The sequence below is a fragment of the Elgaria multicarinata genome, chromosome 21 (genome assembly GCF_023053635.1).
Source record: "Elgaria multicarinata webbii isolate HBS135686 ecotype San Diego chromosome 21, rElgMul1.1.pri, whole genome shotgun sequence".
NCBI classification, from domain to species: Eukaryota; Metazoa; Chordata; class Lepidosauria; order Squamata; family Anguidae; genus Elgaria; species Elgaria multicarinata.
This window is the reverse complement of record NC_086191.1, coordinates 1627364-1645819: the sequence shown is the minus strand read 5'-3', so window position 1 is coordinate 1645819 and position 18456 is coordinate 1627364. Positions and strand designations below refer to the sequence as shown.

General features: G+C 44.4%; 1 protein-coding gene across 3 annotated transcripts in view; it reads right to left on the bottom strand.

The window, feature by feature from the left end:
• LOC134412184 (SLAM family member 5-like) overlaps positions 1-18456 on the bottom strand; it is a 42915-nt gene that overhangs the window by 3078 nt on the left and 21381 nt on the right. For all 3 annotated transcript variants that reach the window (XM_063146016.1, XM_063146017.1, XM_063146018.1), the window contains 4 exons: positions 15736-15774; positions 8019-8068; positions 5374-5472; positions 3520-3621 (listed from right to left, as the gene is read on the bottom strand). In XM_063146016.1, coding sequence (XP_063002086.1) covers positions 3520-3621; positions 5374-5472; positions 8019-8068; positions 15736-15774 — 290 coding nt within the window. The remainder of the gene's footprint in view (positions 1-3519; positions 3622-5373; positions 5473-8018; positions 8069-15735; positions 15775-18456) is intronic.

Genomic DNA, 18456 nt, shown 5'->3' with positions numbered 1-18456 from the left:
ACCCCCCAGCCCCTCAGCATCTGGCATTCAGTGGTATTCAGTGGCTATTATCAGCTTAGGTTGATATACCAACTGCGCCCTTATCTGGACAGAGATAGCCTAGCTACAGTAATCCATGCTCTGATAACCTCTCGTTTGGATTACTGCAATGCGTTATACGTGGGGCTGCCTTTGAAAATGGTCCGGAAGCTTCAGCTGGTACAAAACAGGGCAGCCCATTTACTAACAGGGACTGGCTGGCGAGATCACATCACGCCAGTCCTTTTACAACTTCATTGACTGCCAGTCCAGGTCCGGGCCCGATTCAAAGTGCTGGTATTGACATTCAAAGCCCTAAACGGTTTGGGGCCAGGTTATTTGAAGGAATGCTTCCTCCCGTATGTACCTACCCAGACCTTAAGATCATCCACAGGGGCCCTTCTCCATGAGGCCCTGCCAAAGGAAGTGAGGCAGGTGGCTACTAGGAGGAGGGCTTTCTCCGCTGTGGCACCCCGGTTGTGGAATGAGCTCCCCAGAGAGGTCCGCCTGGCGCCTACACTGTACTCTTTTCATCCCCAACTGAAGACCTTTTTATTCTCTCAGTATTTTAACATTTAATTTTAACATAAATTTAAATTTTACTGTTCTAACTCTGTATTTTAATCTTATATCAATTTCTGCTGCGTAGTTTTATCCTGGTTGTGCTTTTTATACTGTATTTTGTATTTGTGCTTTTAACCTGTTGGTTGTTTTATTATGGTTTTAATTTTTGTGAACGGCCCAGAGAGCTTCGGCTATTGGGCGGTGTAAAAATGTAATAAATAAATAAATAGATATTAGGGACCCTCTGGCTATGGGTCCTATGCAGCCACAGGCAGACCCTCACCTCCTCCACACCACAATGATCCCATTCCCCTTATAAAGGCATCTTAAGACTTTGAGCCAAAACAGGTTATTCACAGAAGGGGCAACTGTGGGCCTTTTTTCTATTCTTGTTTTGAAGTAAACCGCAGGCGCTGGGCGGGTGCTGACCTGGATCAGGTCTGTGGCCCGGAGGACGGGGGCTTTAAACCCTTTACCCATGCCATGGTCCATCTCCAAGTCCCGCACCGACACGGGAGCGACTATTTGCATTGGAAGAGAGACTGCAGTGTTGTCAGGTTGGGGCCATGGAAATCAGGTTGGGCTCCACAGCTGCTCTCTCAAAATCAAAGCAGCAACAACCCACGTGTGTTTGGTCCGTGGCCGGCGGCCTTGACGACATTCGGCAGTGAATTTGTGGCAGTGAATTCCATAAATCAGTTGTGTGGCGTGTGAAGAAGAACCTTCTTTTGTCTGCTTTGAAAATACCGTCGCTCCATTACTGCATAATCCTGAGTTCTGTTGTTTCAGGAGGGAATGGAAAATGTCTTTCTGTCCATTTTGCCACGCTCTGCATGAGCTTATGGACTTCGATCATGCCCCCTCCTGACTCGTCTTCTAACAAGCCCCAGATGCTTTCGCCTTTCTTCGTGGGGAAGTGCTTCAGCCCCCTGATCATTTTGAGGGCTCCCCTTTTCTGCACCTTCCCCAGCTTGGAGAACTCTTTTTTGAGACAACCAGAACTGTACCCAGTATTCCCAGTATGTGCTCATCACACATACACATAATAAACCTTGCAGTTCATGAAGGCTCCTGGTATTAACTGCTGGGAAAGCCCAGGAGTTAATACTTCCAGCTCAGTAAAAGCTACAAGAATGCCTTCTGCGATGTATTGTCTTTCTAAGGCTATCCTCGAAGATAACTGGGGCTGCATGCAGGAGCAGTTTGGATGTTCATCAACCCGCAGTCTGCTAACTGTGGGTTGTCTGGAAGGGCACGGGCGCACGAGTGCATGTCAGCTCCCAACTGCTCAGCCACTTCTGCTTTGCTAAGCAACCCAGGCACACCCTATCTCTGGGTTGTCCCCTGTAACATGCAAACCTAGAACTCTGGGTTGTTGACCCGTGGTTTGTTCTTGGGTAAAAACTCTGCGATGTTTCTCCATCAACAACCCAGTTTTTCCAGTTTGCACATCACAGAGAACAACCCAGAAACTAGTTGTTTATCAAAGTGGAAGGAGCCAAGCGGTCAAGAGCTCATCTGGCCGCTGGCCCCTGCGTGCCCCCAAACCACCCACCGTGGTTGTTTAATCATACATCCTGGGTCGGGGGGAAAGAGAGAATTATGCAATCGGTATATAGTTTGGCAACTTGAGGATGTTTGCATGACTTCTCTTGCGCTGCATAATGTAATTTTTACCACTTTACACAACTTATTCTGAGGGTTTTTTTTTGGTCACGAGACGGGCAAGGTGCCCTGAATTGCACAAAAGCCTTGCATCTGACATGGGGAAACTTGCTCAGCAGTAGCCCTATGCAGACATTCACTTCCTCGCATGTAGGACTGTGGGTGCAGATGTAAGCCCTGCCCCCACCGTTCCCACAAGCCTAGAACCAGGTCTGAAGAGAGTTCTGCAAATGCATTCAGCAGTGTTCAGAGGAGGGCAACCAGGATGATCAGGGGTCTGGAAACAAAGCCCTATGAAGAGAGACTGAAAGGTTTCGCCTGGAGAAGAAAAGATTGAGGGGAGACATGATAGCACTCTTCAAATACTTAACAGGTTGTCACACGGAGGAGGGCCAGGATCTCTTCTCGATTCTCCCAGAGTGCAGGACATGGAATAACGGGCTCAAGTTAAAGGAAGCCAGATTCCAGCTGGACATCAGGAAAAACTTCCTGACTGTTAGAGCAGTACGACAATGGAATCAGTTGCCTGGTGAGGTTGTGGCCTCTCCCACACTAGAGGCCTTCAAGAGGCAGCTGGACAACCATCTGTCAGGGATGCTTTAGGGTGGATTCCTGCATTGAGCAGGGGGTTGGACTCGATGGCCTTGTAGGCCCCTTCCAACTCTGCTATTCTATGATTCTATGAACCTGCTTACAGAGTTCCTGTGATTAAAAACCCTCCCTTACTGGGCTTTACGACTATGGGAACAGTGTAAACACGTTCAGCTGAACACATTTACAGAGCCTTCTTCAGACCTTTGTACTCTGCACGTGAAGGTCTGACTGAATACTGGGCTCAACGCACGAACCGGAAGCTGGGCATTCAGGGATGCTGAGGACAGGGTTTATGTGCATACCTGCACACCCCTACATGCATGGGCCCGACACATCAGCAGGCAAATGCCTGCATAGGACTAGGGTTGTCTTCCTCTCCTGAGAGGCATCTGAGCCTGATCACTTGGCAAGCACATCTCTGGGACCGTAGGAGGCTGGATGTAGCAGCCAAGACCACATTCTGCGCTGCTGTGGTGTACGCACACAGACAAAATCTGGATTCCTGCAGGAAGCGGAATGTGGCACCTGGGGCTTCTACTCACGCCTTCCCTGTCCACTACCACGTAAGCCTCGAATGGTATCAAGGGGGCCTTTAAATGGGCCGGTGGACGCACTCCCTTGCGCGCTGCACCCACCACTACCAAGCGCAAAGGAATAGATGCTTTAAAGGCCACGTGCCTCTTGCAACTTGATCTCTGAGTAAACGGTTTTGTCGCTGTCCTTCATGGCTCCTCCCTGTCCTTCCTTCTGCATCTTCTCATCATCTGTTTCCAAAGAATTCTGGGAAAGAGAAGCCAGAAAAGCGGTCAGTCTGGGAAGGACGAGGCCTTCCACAAGCTCAGCTGTCAGTTCCCATATAAAAGAGAGACTGGGGCGGTAGGGGGATCTTCACAGGGACACATTGAGAATGGCTTTCGCTTTTCTCAGTTTTTTTTCCTGAAATCAGATTTGGTCCGTCAGCGGCGCACGAAGTTGAAAAAAGCGGACTGCACCCCTCCCAAACCAAGAGCTTTCACAGGTCCCGCTGCACTTCAATCCACCCTAATTGGGGCTGGGTTGGGCGGAGTCCCGCCAGGTGTGAGAGAGGCTTGGTCCCCACTGGGCTCTTTCCCACCCTTTTCTCAGTGGGGAAAAGGCGACGGCAGAACGGCAGCTCCTTAGGGTGCCCCTTTGCCAACCTTCTGGCTCACTTTCTCGCCTCTGCTCCTTACACCTGAGTAGACCTAGCGGGCTATTTTTCTCTCAAGCCCTCTCTCCCGGCCAGGCACAGCAGGGCACAAACACACACCCAGGAATGCCCAACATGCAGGGTTTAATTTGGGCAAATGGGGCACGCTGCAGCTGAAGTGTGCAGGAGCCACATTTAAGGAAAAATAAGTGCTAAGATGGCTGTCAGAAAATGCACGTTTTATTGGAGGAGGCTGCAGGGTGTCCACGAGGTCGTGTGTCCCAAACAACCCTGAAGTGCTTTCCCTCCGCAGTATTTATTTATTTATTTATTTACTGCACTTATATACCGCTCCCATAGCCAGGGCTCTCTGGGCGGTTACAGAAATTCTAAAATTAAGATAAAAATGAGTATACAAAATTTAAAATTCTAAAACACAGAACATACACACATAAAGCATTAAAAACCGTTAAAAAAAACCTATACATGTGGGTGATTAAGATGTTCCGCCATATGCCTGGGCAAAGAGGAAAATCTGAACCTGGTGCCGGAAAGATAGCAGCGTTGGTGCCAGGTGAGCATAAATGACACATCTAGCGAGTCTGTGCAAAAAGGGACTTTTTATGACTAAAATGCTCTGACATTATAAGAAAGTAGACCTGGTCCAATCTGTGGCAGCTGACCTCCTCACCCCCCCCTCCTTCCCCCCTTTTTTCTTTTAACATACTGTGGTTTTGTTTGCTTGTTTGTTTAGATCAAGGCGGGAGGAATTCTATTTGGAAGACTTTGGGGAAGATTCCTGTGCATTTACTTTAATCAGCGGAATCCAGAGTTTGATTTCTAGACACAGTTTAATCATCTCAGAAACAATTATATGAAGTTTGCAGAAAGCACCCAAGTTTCTTGGGGGATTTTGCGATGACATTTTTTTCAGGGGGCTTTCATGTGGGACAGGAAGCGGGGTGGGGGGCACCTGTACTTCCTGTCCTTTCCTGCGTCTTTAAATTCTGAACTCATCTGATCTGACATCATAGCAGAAATTAGGCAGGAATTCTGGTGTGTGTGTGTGTGTGTGTGTGTGTGTGTTTACAGACGGTGGGCTCCTAGCGCTAACAGAAAGCATCATGCTGTTATTCCTTCTTTTCTTCCTTAAGGGAAAAAAGATAGAAGTTGTGGGAAAACACAAGGGGGTGACAAGTAGAAGATGGCATCATCTACCCACCCATAATGTTCTGTAAATAAAGCCAGGTGATGGTGGGATAAAAGGATTGAGTCACAATCCCACAGTTTTCCAGCTCAATTATTCCACGTCTCAAGCTTCATTTTTCTAATGTAGACTGAACAGAATGTAGTTCTTTCCCTACCGGTTTCGGAAGATGCACAGCAGTGTAGACGGTATGGGACAAATCCTTGTTTAGCTTTGTGGGTTCCCTTCGCTGTTTGGTTTTCTGTGTACTTGTAGGCTGAGAATACAAGAAAAGAGAAAGCCACAACATTTACTGACTTTTGTGATCCTTTCAGCCATTGCATGTTGGCAGGAAGCAACAGAAATGCGGAGTGGGCCGGTGCCCATCGTTACAAGGGCTTTACCACCACTTCAGCGCCTTGGAGTAATTCACCCCTAAAATATCTGTATGAACAGAAGCCTATGCGGCAGGGTCTTGCTATTTACTGTTTTACTCTGTACAGCACCATGTACATTGATGGTGCTATATAAATAAATAAATAAATAAATAATAATAATAATAATAATAATAATAATAATTTTTTTTTCAAGCCACAGGAAAATTTCCAGTCCTCCAAATGGATAGAGAAGCGGATAGAGTTGTCCCCAAAGGTAGCTATATCTTCCCTTGTCTCCATGATCAATGAATCAGCAAGCAAACCACGTCTCACCAGAAATGTAGTCACGGCAAGGTAACATAAAATAAAAGGACATCTGGATATTCCTTTATTTATTTAAATAAAAATTAATAAAATTCCTTTGTTTTTTTAAAAAATGAAGGAATAAAACACTGGTTTTATTCAGAATAAGTTAGATAAGTCCACCAGTACAATTAAACCAACAGATATCAGCCGGTTAAAATGCCAGGGTGAACCAAAGGTGGTTTCAGCCGACGCCAAGACAATTCCAGGGTTGGCACCCATCTTGCCCGTCGGTGGGTTTTCGTAGTCGGATATTTACTTGCCGAATTTTGGTGACTGAAATACGGCATGATTGCGTCATGACTTGGAACCCTGGAGCAGTTTCCTTCTAAGGTATACCTGATGTTTTCAAAACTTATTTATGGGGGATGAAAAATAAAGATTAGGAAAAAGTTTGCACAGATCTGGCTTTTAAGGGGGTGGTGTGCTTTTTATAAAGGTGTGATTTATCGATTGATTGATTTGTTACATTTCTATACCGCTCAATAGCCAGAGCTCTCTGGGCAGTTCACAAAATTTAAAAACATTCAAAGTATAAAACAACAGTATAAAACCATAATGATGGTGATGATGGCAAAATAGAAACTTCACACATTTTCTTTCTCTCTTAGTAAAGCAAAACAAGCCTTGAGAAAATGGCTCCTCCCAGTTTCCACTACCACCTCTGGTATCGATGAAGCGCACTCCGGGTGCCTTTCATCATTACAATCTGGATGTCAGCAGCAGAACTGTGTGGGTGGGTGCGTGGGTGGGTGCGTGGGTGTGCCTCTGCGCTCTCGCCCTCTTCTCTCCTTGGCTGCCCTCTGGAGATGCACCAGAGCCCGAAATGCCACGGATGTTTTAATACAATCACATTTTATTCTGTTGAGCTAGGGGCTTATTTGATTCCGAAATCCTGTCTAAACTTTGAATTCCGTTTCAGGTTTCATTACCACCTCTGCTGAGTCTGCGATAGATGGGTGATGTGGCTGAGAGGGTGTAAAAATACGCAGTGCTGGGCAAGAGGATGAGGAGGTGGGCACTAGCATCCCCTCCGAGACCCCGGACAACACTGAGTTCGAGGGACCCAATGGTCTGATGCAGGAGTAGAAAGCTGTTTCCTGTGATCATCATTAGAAAGTTAGCAGCAATGGCAGCAGCGCTTGCAGGGACATTGGCCCGGGACTTCTTCATTACCAAGGAGGCTGAGGTCATCTGCCACCTCTCCCCAGCATCCCTGTTCCTTCTGAGCTTAGCTGAAATCCTCACAGTAGTGGAAGTCTGATTGAAGGGATCTATTTTCCCAGCAACAGCATAGAATCATAGAACAGTAGAGTTGGAAGGGGCCACTAAGGCCATCGAGTCCAACCCCCTGCTCAATGCAGGAATCCACCTTCAAGCATACCTGACAGGTGGTTGTCCAGCTGCCTCTTGGAGGCCTCCAGTGTGGGAGAGCCCACTACTTCCATAGGTCATAGGTTCCAGTGTCGTACTTCTCTAACAGGAAGTTTTTCCTGATGTCTAGCTGGAATCTGGCTTCCTTTAACTTGAGCCCGTTATTCCGTGTCCTGCGCTCTGGGAGGATCAAGAAGAGATCCTGGCCCTCCTCTGTGTGACAACCTTTCAAGTATTTGAAGAGTGCTATCATGTCTCCCCTCAATCTTCTCTTCTCCAGGCTAAACATGCCCAGTTCTTTCAGTCTCTCTTCATAGGGCTTTGTTTCCAGACCCCTGATCATATTGTTATGAACTAGCTCTGTTCCATCATGTAATGTACTTTAGGGAGGATTGGTCTTGGATGTGTAATTAAGCCCCGTTAGCTTTACAACAGACCTGCAAAAGACCTGCATAATTCCCACACACTCACGGATCAACAGAGCTGTCTACATTTTTAGACTCCCTTGGGGCATGGGTACGGGGCCTGATACAATGAATGTCTGCACTTCAACATTGAATTATCATTTCTTACATTTCTATACCACCCAATAGTGGATATTTTCTAGGCAGTTCGCAACAATTTACCACAATAGATGAAGGTACATCTGAGTAATGCAATTTTTTGGTGTGGTTAATCCTGTGATGTCTTTAGATTCTTCAGAACTTACCTCAGAAGCATTTCCAACTAGGGCATAAACAGTCGTGCAGTCTTTGGGCTCTGCAAAGAAAAATCATGGGGGTTCACTGAATGGGCCTCAATCCCATTCAGAGACTCCTTTACTCTGCTCACTTCTATAATACCATTAGTCTTCATGCCTTTTTTCAGAGTAACATTAGCAAAAGCCCCCCCCCCCATCCCTGCCCCAGGCATACAGCCTAAATTCCACAGACTGTGATCATTGTCTACTCCAGGCAGAAGTTACACCCTCCTGTATAATCTGGCCACATACATGATTCAGTCCTCCAAGTGAAGGACTTCTGTTCAAAGAGAGACGGACCTTTGATTTGTTTCCTCTGTGTTCCTGGACGATTCCCCAACCCGCAACCACACCATGAATTCTGGGTTATTTGCATATAATGAAGTGTCCATGAAGGTTTATGCCCAAATAACCTTTATGTTGCCACAAGACGATGTTAGTGGTTATTGTGATAATTACTCATTAGAAAAAGCAAATTGAATGGCTTGATTTTAAAATGGTGTTAAACACAGGAAGCACAAGTAGAAAAGTAGCACTAACAAGCTGACGGGTCTTTGCAAACCCTTGTGCAAATAAAAGCAGAAAGAGCCAACAAGTAAGCTTTGCAGTTTAATCATTTTTTATTATTATTTCACACGAAAAACAAAACATCAACATCCAAAATGAGGAAGAGGGTGGCAGCCAAAATTCTGCATACACAAAATACAACAAATAAATGTTTTACCATTCAGATGTAAACCAGCCTGAAATCATTAATTGTCGCCAAATTGGAGCCAAATTGGGGTGAGCAACATGTGGCACTTCAGATGTTGTTGGACTGCAGGTCCCATCAGCCCTAGTGAGCATGCAGGATGAAGGGATGGTAGTCCAAAATATTTGGAGGCCAACAAATTGTCCACCTGAACTAAACCAAGGAATCCTGGGAAACTACAATTTCCAGGTCCCCCTCAGTAATTCCCATCCATTTTAAATTCAGTACATTTTTGAGTTTAGAGAGAATAAATACCTTGTCCAGGAACCCAGAAATGTGTTCAGTTGCTTATTGTCCGCATTAAATATTTCCAGCCTCTTAAATTTAGTTGCAGTTTCCTGTATCATAGAATCATAGAATAGCAGAGTTGGAAGGGGCCTACGAGGCCATCGAGTCCAACCCCCTGCTCAATGCAGGAATCCACCCTAAAGCATCCCTGACAGATGGCTGTCCAGCTGCCTCTTGAAGGCCTCTAGTGTGGGAGAGCCCACACAAATTCAGTCCAGCAGAAATTGACTCTTTCTATTTTCCCCACAATACATAGTTCATTTACTTAGCAAAACAGTAGCTTGGTTGTTCTTTGTACAATAGGGTGACCATATTTTGGAAACCGAAAAGGAGGACAACATGGTCACCCCCAAGGGGGCGTGTCCAGTACCAAGGGGGCATGCCCACCTGAACATAGCCTTGGTTACATGTCTGATTTTACAGCACACATTTAAGACAAATCTGTTCAACATAACATCTTAATGTTAAAATCACTGAAATAAAGAACAAGTGAGAGATTCAATGTATCTGAAATTAACTTCACTCACTCCTACTTTTGTAGGTTTTGCTGTACTCTGAAGCTTTTGCTGTACTCTGTGTGTTACATTCTCCCCTTCCCTCAAATATCTTTTCTGACTGTATCTTCACTCATTGCAAGCTGTTGTTGTTGTTAACAGGGTTTGCTACTGCCCCCAGATGTGTTTCAAATTTGGTACGGCTAAAGCTCTACCTAAAAGCTAACATGGTGCCAACTTTCAGCTCTTTATCTTTAAAAATGACAGTTTTAAAAATAATAATTTAAAAAAAAATTCCTAAAAAATCAATGGATGAACAGATCTGTTTCAAATTTGGTGTGGCTAAAGTTCTACCTAAATCCTTTCAAGGTGCAAAGTTTCATCTCTTTATCTTTAAAAGTGACGATTTAAAAAATAATAATTTTAAAACCTCAATTTTTAAAAAAATCCTAAAAAATCAATGGACAAACGAATCTGTTTCAAATTTGGTATGACTAAAGCCCTTCCTAAGAGCTACCATTGTGCCAAGTTTCATGCCTTTATCTTAAAAAATGATGGAATTATAAGCATTTTTGTTAATTCCCATTAGAGCTGCTCTTTGAAAGAAAATCTGGATTTCCCCTCCCCCTCCCGGATTTGCCATCAAAAACCCGGGCAAATCCGGGCAAATTCGGTCATATGGTCACCCTATTGTACACCAGAACTGAGAGTCAGGCCTTTGCGTCTGACTGTACTTCACAGTGTAATTGTCATTTGTGCACAAAAATTATTTAATTACATTTCTATACCACCCAATAGCAGAAATTGTAAGTATTCACATTTTCACCATTTCATGGATTGCATCCTTGGCCCCTTCCCTTGTTGGTTTTATCTTTGCTAGATTTTGCAATGGCAGAGTAAGGGGTGCCTTATCTGGCTTGTAGCCACATTACCAAATTGCACAATGCACAAAGGAAGAGCAATTTTATTTTATTTTTAAAGCTCTATAAAAAGGTGCAAAGAAGAAGCCAAACTGTTTCAGGTTTTATTTTAAGGAGATGCGGGCACTCGCACAGCTGGTCCACGCGGTTTCATTCCCCCCACGAACCCTCTGCAAGGTGTGGCGATGTTTACTTGTCCAACTGAGATACATAGAAGCCTCATGGTTTGAGCCAAGATCAGATGCAAAGTCTAAAATTATGTCCGTTTCTAATGTCCTCTTTCAGTTTCCAGAAGTAAAGCTCTCCAGATGTGTTGAAACTCCAAATTATGCTGGCCCTATTTTAAAATGTACTTTTTTATCTAATTAAAAAGGAAGTTATATCTTCCTTTTGAAAAAAAAAAAAACTTGCATTGCTGTTGTTGTGAACCACCCAGACAACTTTGGCTATTGGGCGGTACAGAAATGTAATAAATAAATAATATGCAATGTGTTCACTCAATTCATTCACTCCCATCGTCCCCAGTCAACATGGCAAATGATGATGGGAATTGTCCTTCAGCATGTTCCCGCAAAAGGCAGGAATAGAACATGTTAGGAGTGAAGTAACAAGACTGCAGGCTTCTCTAAACGACTCATTTATAGCACGCTCCTCACTGGCCACTGACGAAAGTTTGACAATGACATGAACCTCCTACACATCTCTCGCTCCTTCCCCCGATTATTCCATTAAAAAAAAAAAACACTTGGATATCCCAATTCTTCCGAAATATCTCAGGATTTCCTGCCATGTAAATTGTGCTACAAAACACCCACTAGAGGACGCTGTTCCATTCAATACTGTGAGGAGGAGAAGTTTTCAGTTACAGACCACATGGTGGCCCCTCTCCTCCCATATAATTCAGCTTATTACAATTGTGCAAGAGACACAGGAAGCAAAGCACCGGTAAGCAAATGCAATTTCCCTTTCATCTAAAGAAGCCCTGTGAGCCCCACTGAGCCTCAGTGCAACACGAAGGAAGTTGTGTCAGATGTCAAAAACAAAAGCAAACACACACACACACCCCAAACTTCTATGCTTGCTGTTTGGTTTCAGGCCAAGGCACAGCCAGATTTGTTAACACCTAATTCACTGGCAGTAAGGACAGCATGATAGTAATGATACTGGAAAGAGCTGTTTATGTAGAGCCAACACTGTGCTTGTGTTTTACAAAGGATCAGAGGTGAAATACAAAACTTGACACAGGAGGAGGAAAGGGAGGGACATGGAGTTTCGGTTAGCTAAGGGAAGGGCCTGCCTCTAATTCAGTTACACGTTATAAGCTTCATTTCAAGTAGGGATCAATTGGTCAGTTCTTGTTTCTCTCAGTTTCTCAATGTTTCAGTATTAAATCTAGTTTGTTCTGAACGTCAAGATTTTTACCAATGTTAAGTTCAGTTAGTCCAAAACATTTTTTTTTAAGTTCACATGAAAAGTTGTACATATTTTTGTGTTCATTTCTCGTAATACAGGCATTTTTTGAACACAATTTTGGCTAACGTACACATTGTTTGCAAGCGACTTCCCTGATCTGCATTTTGCAAATGTTACATTTGCTAATATACATTTTAGTGTGGACTTTCTCCCAAGTTATGTATGTTTGATTGGGAAACTCCATTGTAGAACTGGGAGAAGTGGGAATTTAGAAAGATCACCATGTTTTGCCTTGCGTGTTGGTTCGAACGTGTGAAATTAGGTAAAATCATGTGAACCAAGCAAATTTCACCCCACCCCTACTAACTACTTGTGCCAAAAGCTTTATGGAGGGGGAGTCAGTTTTGAAGGAGACGAAGGAGAACATCTGTTCCAGCTGTTGCAATGTTTGGATTCCTGTCACTGGAAAACCATGATCCTCTTTTGCCCCTATATTTTTTTCTTTCTTTTTTTCTTTTTATTACAAAAATATTTTTTTAATAGCAAAAATATATTTTAAAAAACATAAGCAAATATTCACAATGTGGAAATAAACTATAGATGTAAGAAACTGCAATTAACAGAGAGGATCACATGTGGAGGTTGAAGAACCCATGACGTAGCAAAGAAGTTAAGGAAATAGGCAATACAAAAATATATATAAAATTTAACACAGTCATTATCAAAATTAACAATTAAAAATCCATTGAGAAGGGAAATCAGTTCAGCAGGTCAAGGGCTGTGATATTCCCCCCACTTTCTTTCCTGGGTGTGTCTAGTGAAGGAGCCATAGAATGGTGGAGTTGGAAGGGACCAGAAGGATCAGCTAGTCCAACCCCCTGCAATGTGCAGAAAAACCAATTCAGCCATCCCTGAGAGGTGGCTGTCCAGCCTTTTCTTAAAAACCTTCAGAAATGGAGAACCCACAACCTCTGTAGGTCGACTGTGCCACTGCTCACAATGATCAACACATTTATTGAGAGGAAATGAGCCCAGCACACTTCAAGCAATTTGGGGGGTGGGGGGAAAGGGCATTTGGAAACTGGGCACGTTTGGGGGCGGAAGTGGGGGAGACAGAAATCTATAGTTTTGGTGGGGGCAGGGGGCTTACTATTATAAGACAAGGTGGCCGAGGGTTTTGCGATTTGTTCTGCCTTCTCCCCCACACCCAGCCACAAAGGAACCTTTGCTCCTGGTTGAAGGCGCGTTGGAATATGCAGTCCGCTTGCATTCTTCTGACCAATGCAATGGCCCACTGGGAACGGAAGTCATACGTACCGCCACATCCTTCATCCATAACATCGCCTCCTTCTCAGTGGGCCATTGTAGAGGACTGGACAATGCAGATGGGTGGCTGACAGAGAGGCTGAAACCTCTATTTGAAAGTACAACGGAAGAAGAAGAAGAAGACGAAGACGAAGAAGAAGACGAAGAAGAAGAAGAAGAGGAGGAGGAGGAGGAGGAGGAGGAGGAGGAGGAGGAGGAGGAGGACTACTTTCTGTCTTAATGGTTCCTAGGTCTTCTCCCACCCTCCATTTTATCCTTACCCCGTGAAGTACATTAAGCTGAGAAACAGTGGACTAACTCAAGGTTGCCCAGAGAGTTGAGCAGTGTGTTGAACCCGGTTCTCTCCAGTCCTAGTCTGACACTTGTACTGACAATGTTATTTATTCATTTATTTAAAATATTTCTAAGCCACCTTTCAGGGTGAGAGCCCTCCCAAGCCAGCTTTCAACAATAAAACAGACTGCTTGAGCAAAAATTAATAAAAGCAACAAGCACCAGGAATGAAAACTTCGGGCTTAGAGAGTACTAAAAACCTACAACACACTTGCAGCTGCAAGCCAGAGCAGGGGTGGGGGTACCAGAGCCCTGCACAGCGCTCCTTTCGGCAGAGCTATGACAAAGGGGGGGGGGAAGAAAGGGGGACAAAGCGCGGGAGCAGCACAGCGGGAGAGGGAGGCAATGAGCACGGAGTCATAACAATGGTGTGCGTGGACATCGTCCTGTGCCCCAGAGCCCACACAACCCTGCAGCCAGCTCTGGGGAAAGACAGCAAGGGGGGAAGAGGAGGGGGGCGCAGAAGCCCCCCTATGCCACTCAGGGATCTGTAGCATCATGCACCTGCCAAGTAATCAGGAGACAAATTTCAACCTGTGGTTAAAGCCCTACTTAACCAATCATGTCTACTAAACTTTGAAGCAGAAATGTGATTGCAACTTTGAAACAGAATTGGTGTAAATCAACTGCCCGGCTATCCTGTCCCCAGGCGGGGAGCTTCGGGCACTAGCAATCAGAAGATGTGGCACAACTTTTCTCTTTAACAGATTTTCTGCATTTAGGGGGGGAAGGGTAGGAAGCAGTAGAAGAAACAATGTCTGGATCCCCCGTGTAAACTTCAGTAAATGAAGAGCCAGAGAAGCCTCGTCCGGAAGCACCCACAATGCAAAGGGGGGCCTGTAGTTGTTGTGCTGGAGAGGAAATCTGGACAGGTGCAGCTTCTTATACATGGAGAAGAAAAGCTGCAATACTCTTCTCCGCAATTAGTAAAGCCACACATAACGTATTTCTTCAATTCTAAGACACACTTCCCCCCCCCCCATATAAACATCTCTAAAAACGGGGTGTGTCTTAGAATCGCGGGTGCGATTATTATTCTTAGAATCAAAGCTTTTTTTCTGTTGGTGGTACTGAAATTAGTGTGTGTCTTACAATCGATGGTGTCTTACAATCGAAGAAATACGGTAATAACAACCTCAGAAGACCACAGCTGGATCAGACTAAGAGCTTTTCTACAGGAGGAGTTTGTTGTGCGAGCATCATTCCCTACTCATGGTTGTTCACAGGCTCTTTAGATGACGTTGTGACCCTCCACTTTCGCTTCTGTTTGTAAACAGCACTTTCCACCAGTTTTCTTTAGAGCAGGGAAAATGCAGCATTTAATTATGAAAGCGAAAGAAAGCATGATTCCCTGTGTGCGTTTGTGCTATTCTGCTACACCACAGTGCCACCTAGGGGACCTGTTGTGGAAAAGCAGGAAATATTCCACGTGTAGCACATAAAAGTGAAAGTAAATGCAGCGGATTAACAACCTCGTGTAGAAAAGCCCAACAATCTGGCTAATCAGGTGCCTCCAGAAGCAGGGTGTGAAAGCACCAGACCCCTCCCACCCCTGCTGTTTATCCCCCCAGAAACTGGTATTTCAGAGACAGCAAACTGTCTCTGACCATGGAGGGTGCTTACAGCCATCGTTGTGACCAGCAGCGATAGCCAGTGACAGAGGAATTTGCCCAATCCCCTTTCAACCCACCGAAGGCGGTGGCCATCACCCCAGTGAGTCAGGGGAAGTGAACTGCATGCCTTAATTATGCACCCTGTAGCACATGTGCTCTGTTTGTCCTGAATCTTTTGCCAGTGAATTTCACTGTGTGACTCCGCTGGGTAGAAACTGTATTGAGAGAGCGAGAGAGAGAGAAATCTCTCCCGGTCCACTTCCTCTATGCCGCACATCATTTTATAAACCTCTGCCTGGCAGAGTCTACCATGTTGCCGGGTATCCCCTGCTCCGCCACACCTGGCTGCTGGCCTTTCCCCACCCTAAACTAAAGGAAACAGCTGCTGGGGCCCTCCCTTGCAGGCCCTCTTAGCTTTGAGGCTGTTCTTTTCTAGCTCTACTCAATATCCTCTTCTGAGATGACCCTTCCTGCTGCCCTCTTCAGCGGCTGCTCGCTGTACCCAGGGGTGGAGGCAGGTACAAACAGTAAGAGCAGGGGGCTGTTTACCTGAATTGCCTGCAGAACCCTGGTTGCTCACGTGGGCCCCTGTGGAAAGAAGGGGGGAAACTGTAACACAGGAAGTGAGCAGAACAAAGATATCTTAACTTAGGGTGACCATATTTTGGAAACCAAAAAGGAGGACAACATGGTTGCCCCCCAAGGGGGCATGTCCAGCACCAAGGGGGCGTGCCCACCCGAACATAGCCTTGGTCACATGTCACATTTTAAGACAAATGTGTTCTACATAACATCTTAATGTTAAAATCACTGAAATAAAGAACAAGTGAGAGATTCAATGTATCTGAAATTAACTTCACTCACTCCTACTTTTGTAGGTTTTGCTGTACTTTGAAGGTTTTGCTATGCTCTGTGTGTTACATTCTCCCCTTCCCTCAAATATCTTTTCTGACTGTATCTTCACTCATTGCAAGCTGCTGTTGTTGTTAACAGGGTTTGTCACTGGCTGGCTGGCTGGCTGGCTTTTTTTAATTTCATTTTTTTAAAAAAAGCTTGTGTATAATTGTCACAAGTTTCTCTACTCTAACATTAGGGTGGGTGTTGTGGCAGTGAACACTACTTTGCCCATTCACACTTCTCACTTATATACATTAGCTTCTCAAGGCTTGTGCGTTGGCACCACTTCGCACATCCAGACTTCGAACTCCTGTCTATTTCCTGGACAAACATGCAACTCTGAGACCCTCTTCCTAATGCCCTGCGTTTCATACCAGCACCATGGGGCTAAGTTACAATAGGTGTCTCTGGGTTGTCTGTGCAGCCTCTGTTGTCTCTAACTCTAAGTCACTGCAGACAAACCAAAGCCTCCAGCCTCAAACAATCTCTCTCTCTCTCTCTCTCCCCCAAAGTCTCCCAATGGTCCAGCTAGGCAGCACACTTGTGGCTTGAGATATTGCTTATTGCAGGTTATTGCTTGGTCATGTCTGGTGACTCTTACATCATCATCATCATCATCATTATTATTATTATTATTATTATTATTATATCCCGCCTTTTGCCCAATACTTTAAAAACCTCTGCCACCAGCCGCCTCCACCTCCTTTCCTCCTGCACAACTTTGATGCACTCTTAAAACACTCTGCGTGGCAAGCCAGCCTCAGGGCCAAGCTACAGGTGCATCTGGGTTGCCTTCAGCCTCTCTCTGCCTTATGCCAGCCTGCCAACATTTCCAGCCTCAAATAATCCCCCACCCTCCTCTCTCTTTGCCAAAGTCTCCCAACGGTCCAGCCAGGCTGTGCACTTGTACCCTGTGGCTGGGGGTAGGGCAACAACTTATAGCTTGGTTGCATCCGGTGACGCTTGTTTTTTTAAAAACCTCCGCCAGCCGCCTCTGCCTGCACCAAAACTAGACTCTGAGACACTCTTAAAAAGGCTCTGTGTGGTACAGCAGCCTCTCAGGGCTCAGCTACAGCCATCTCTGAGTTGTGTCTTCAGTCTAACTCTGTCTCTAAGAGTTAGAGCCTAGCTCACAAGTGTACAAAGCGAAGTGGAAGGGAAGTGGTAGTGAAGCAAAGCAATGATATGCCAGGTTCCAACATTCGCAGCAACAGGGCATCCGCAAAGAAGAGAGCCTCTCTCTCAACTGGCACCTTACTGTTGGTTGTGAGAGTTTTTCTCTAAAGATGACCCTTCATCGCCCATGATGTGGAAATTTGAGGAAAAGGCCTCTGGCCCATTCTGTTTTGCCCTGTGGGCTGCTTTGACTGACCTCTCCTTTCCCACATTTTGATTTGTGGATGCCTTGCCTCTGCTGAGCATCAGGTACCCGACTGCACACCAAATCTGCAACAGGAAAGGTGCCCTGCTTGCCCAGGACTTCTTACCTAAAGACTGGAGATCCCCTTAATGCCAAGGGCTGAAACTGCTCAATGTGCAACACCCCAAAGAGGAGGTTTGACAACCTGAGTTTGAAGGATATGGCTCCAGCAGTTTTAAAAAACAATAATTTTAAAACTTTGAACTTTTTAAAAAATCCTAAAACTCAATGGATGAACAGATCTGTTTCAAACTTGGCAAAGCTAAATTCCTTGTTAAGAGCAATCATGGTGCCAAGTTTCATCTCTTTATCTTTAAAAATAACATTTTAAAAATAATAATTTTAAATCCTCAAATTTTAAAAAAATCCTAAAAATCAATGGATGAACGGATCTGTTTCAAATTTGGGATAGCTAAAGCTCTTCCTAAAAGCTATCATGCTGCCAACTTTCAGTTCTTTATCTTTAAAAATGACGGTTCTAAAAATAATAATTTTAAAACCTAAAATATTTTTTAAAATCCTAAAAAAAAATCAATGGATGAACGGATCTGTTTCAAATTTGGTATGGCTAAAGCTCTACCTAAAACCTATCATGGTGCCAAGTTTCATCTCCTTATCTTTAAAAATGACAATTTAAAAAATAATAATTTTAAAACCTCAATTTAAAAAAAAATCCTAAAAAATCAATGGATGAACGGATCTGTTTCAAATTTGGTGTGGCTAAAACTCTATCTAAAACCTGTCATGGTGCAAAGTTTCATCTCTTTATCTTTAAAAATCATGATTTTAAAAATAAAAATTTTAAAACCTCCATTTTTAAAAAATTCCTAAAAAATCAATGAACGGATCTGTTTCAAATTTGGTATGACTAAAGCCCTACCTAAGAGCTACCATCATGCCAAGTTTCATGTCTTTATCTTTAAAAATGATGGAGTTATAAGCATTTTTGTTAA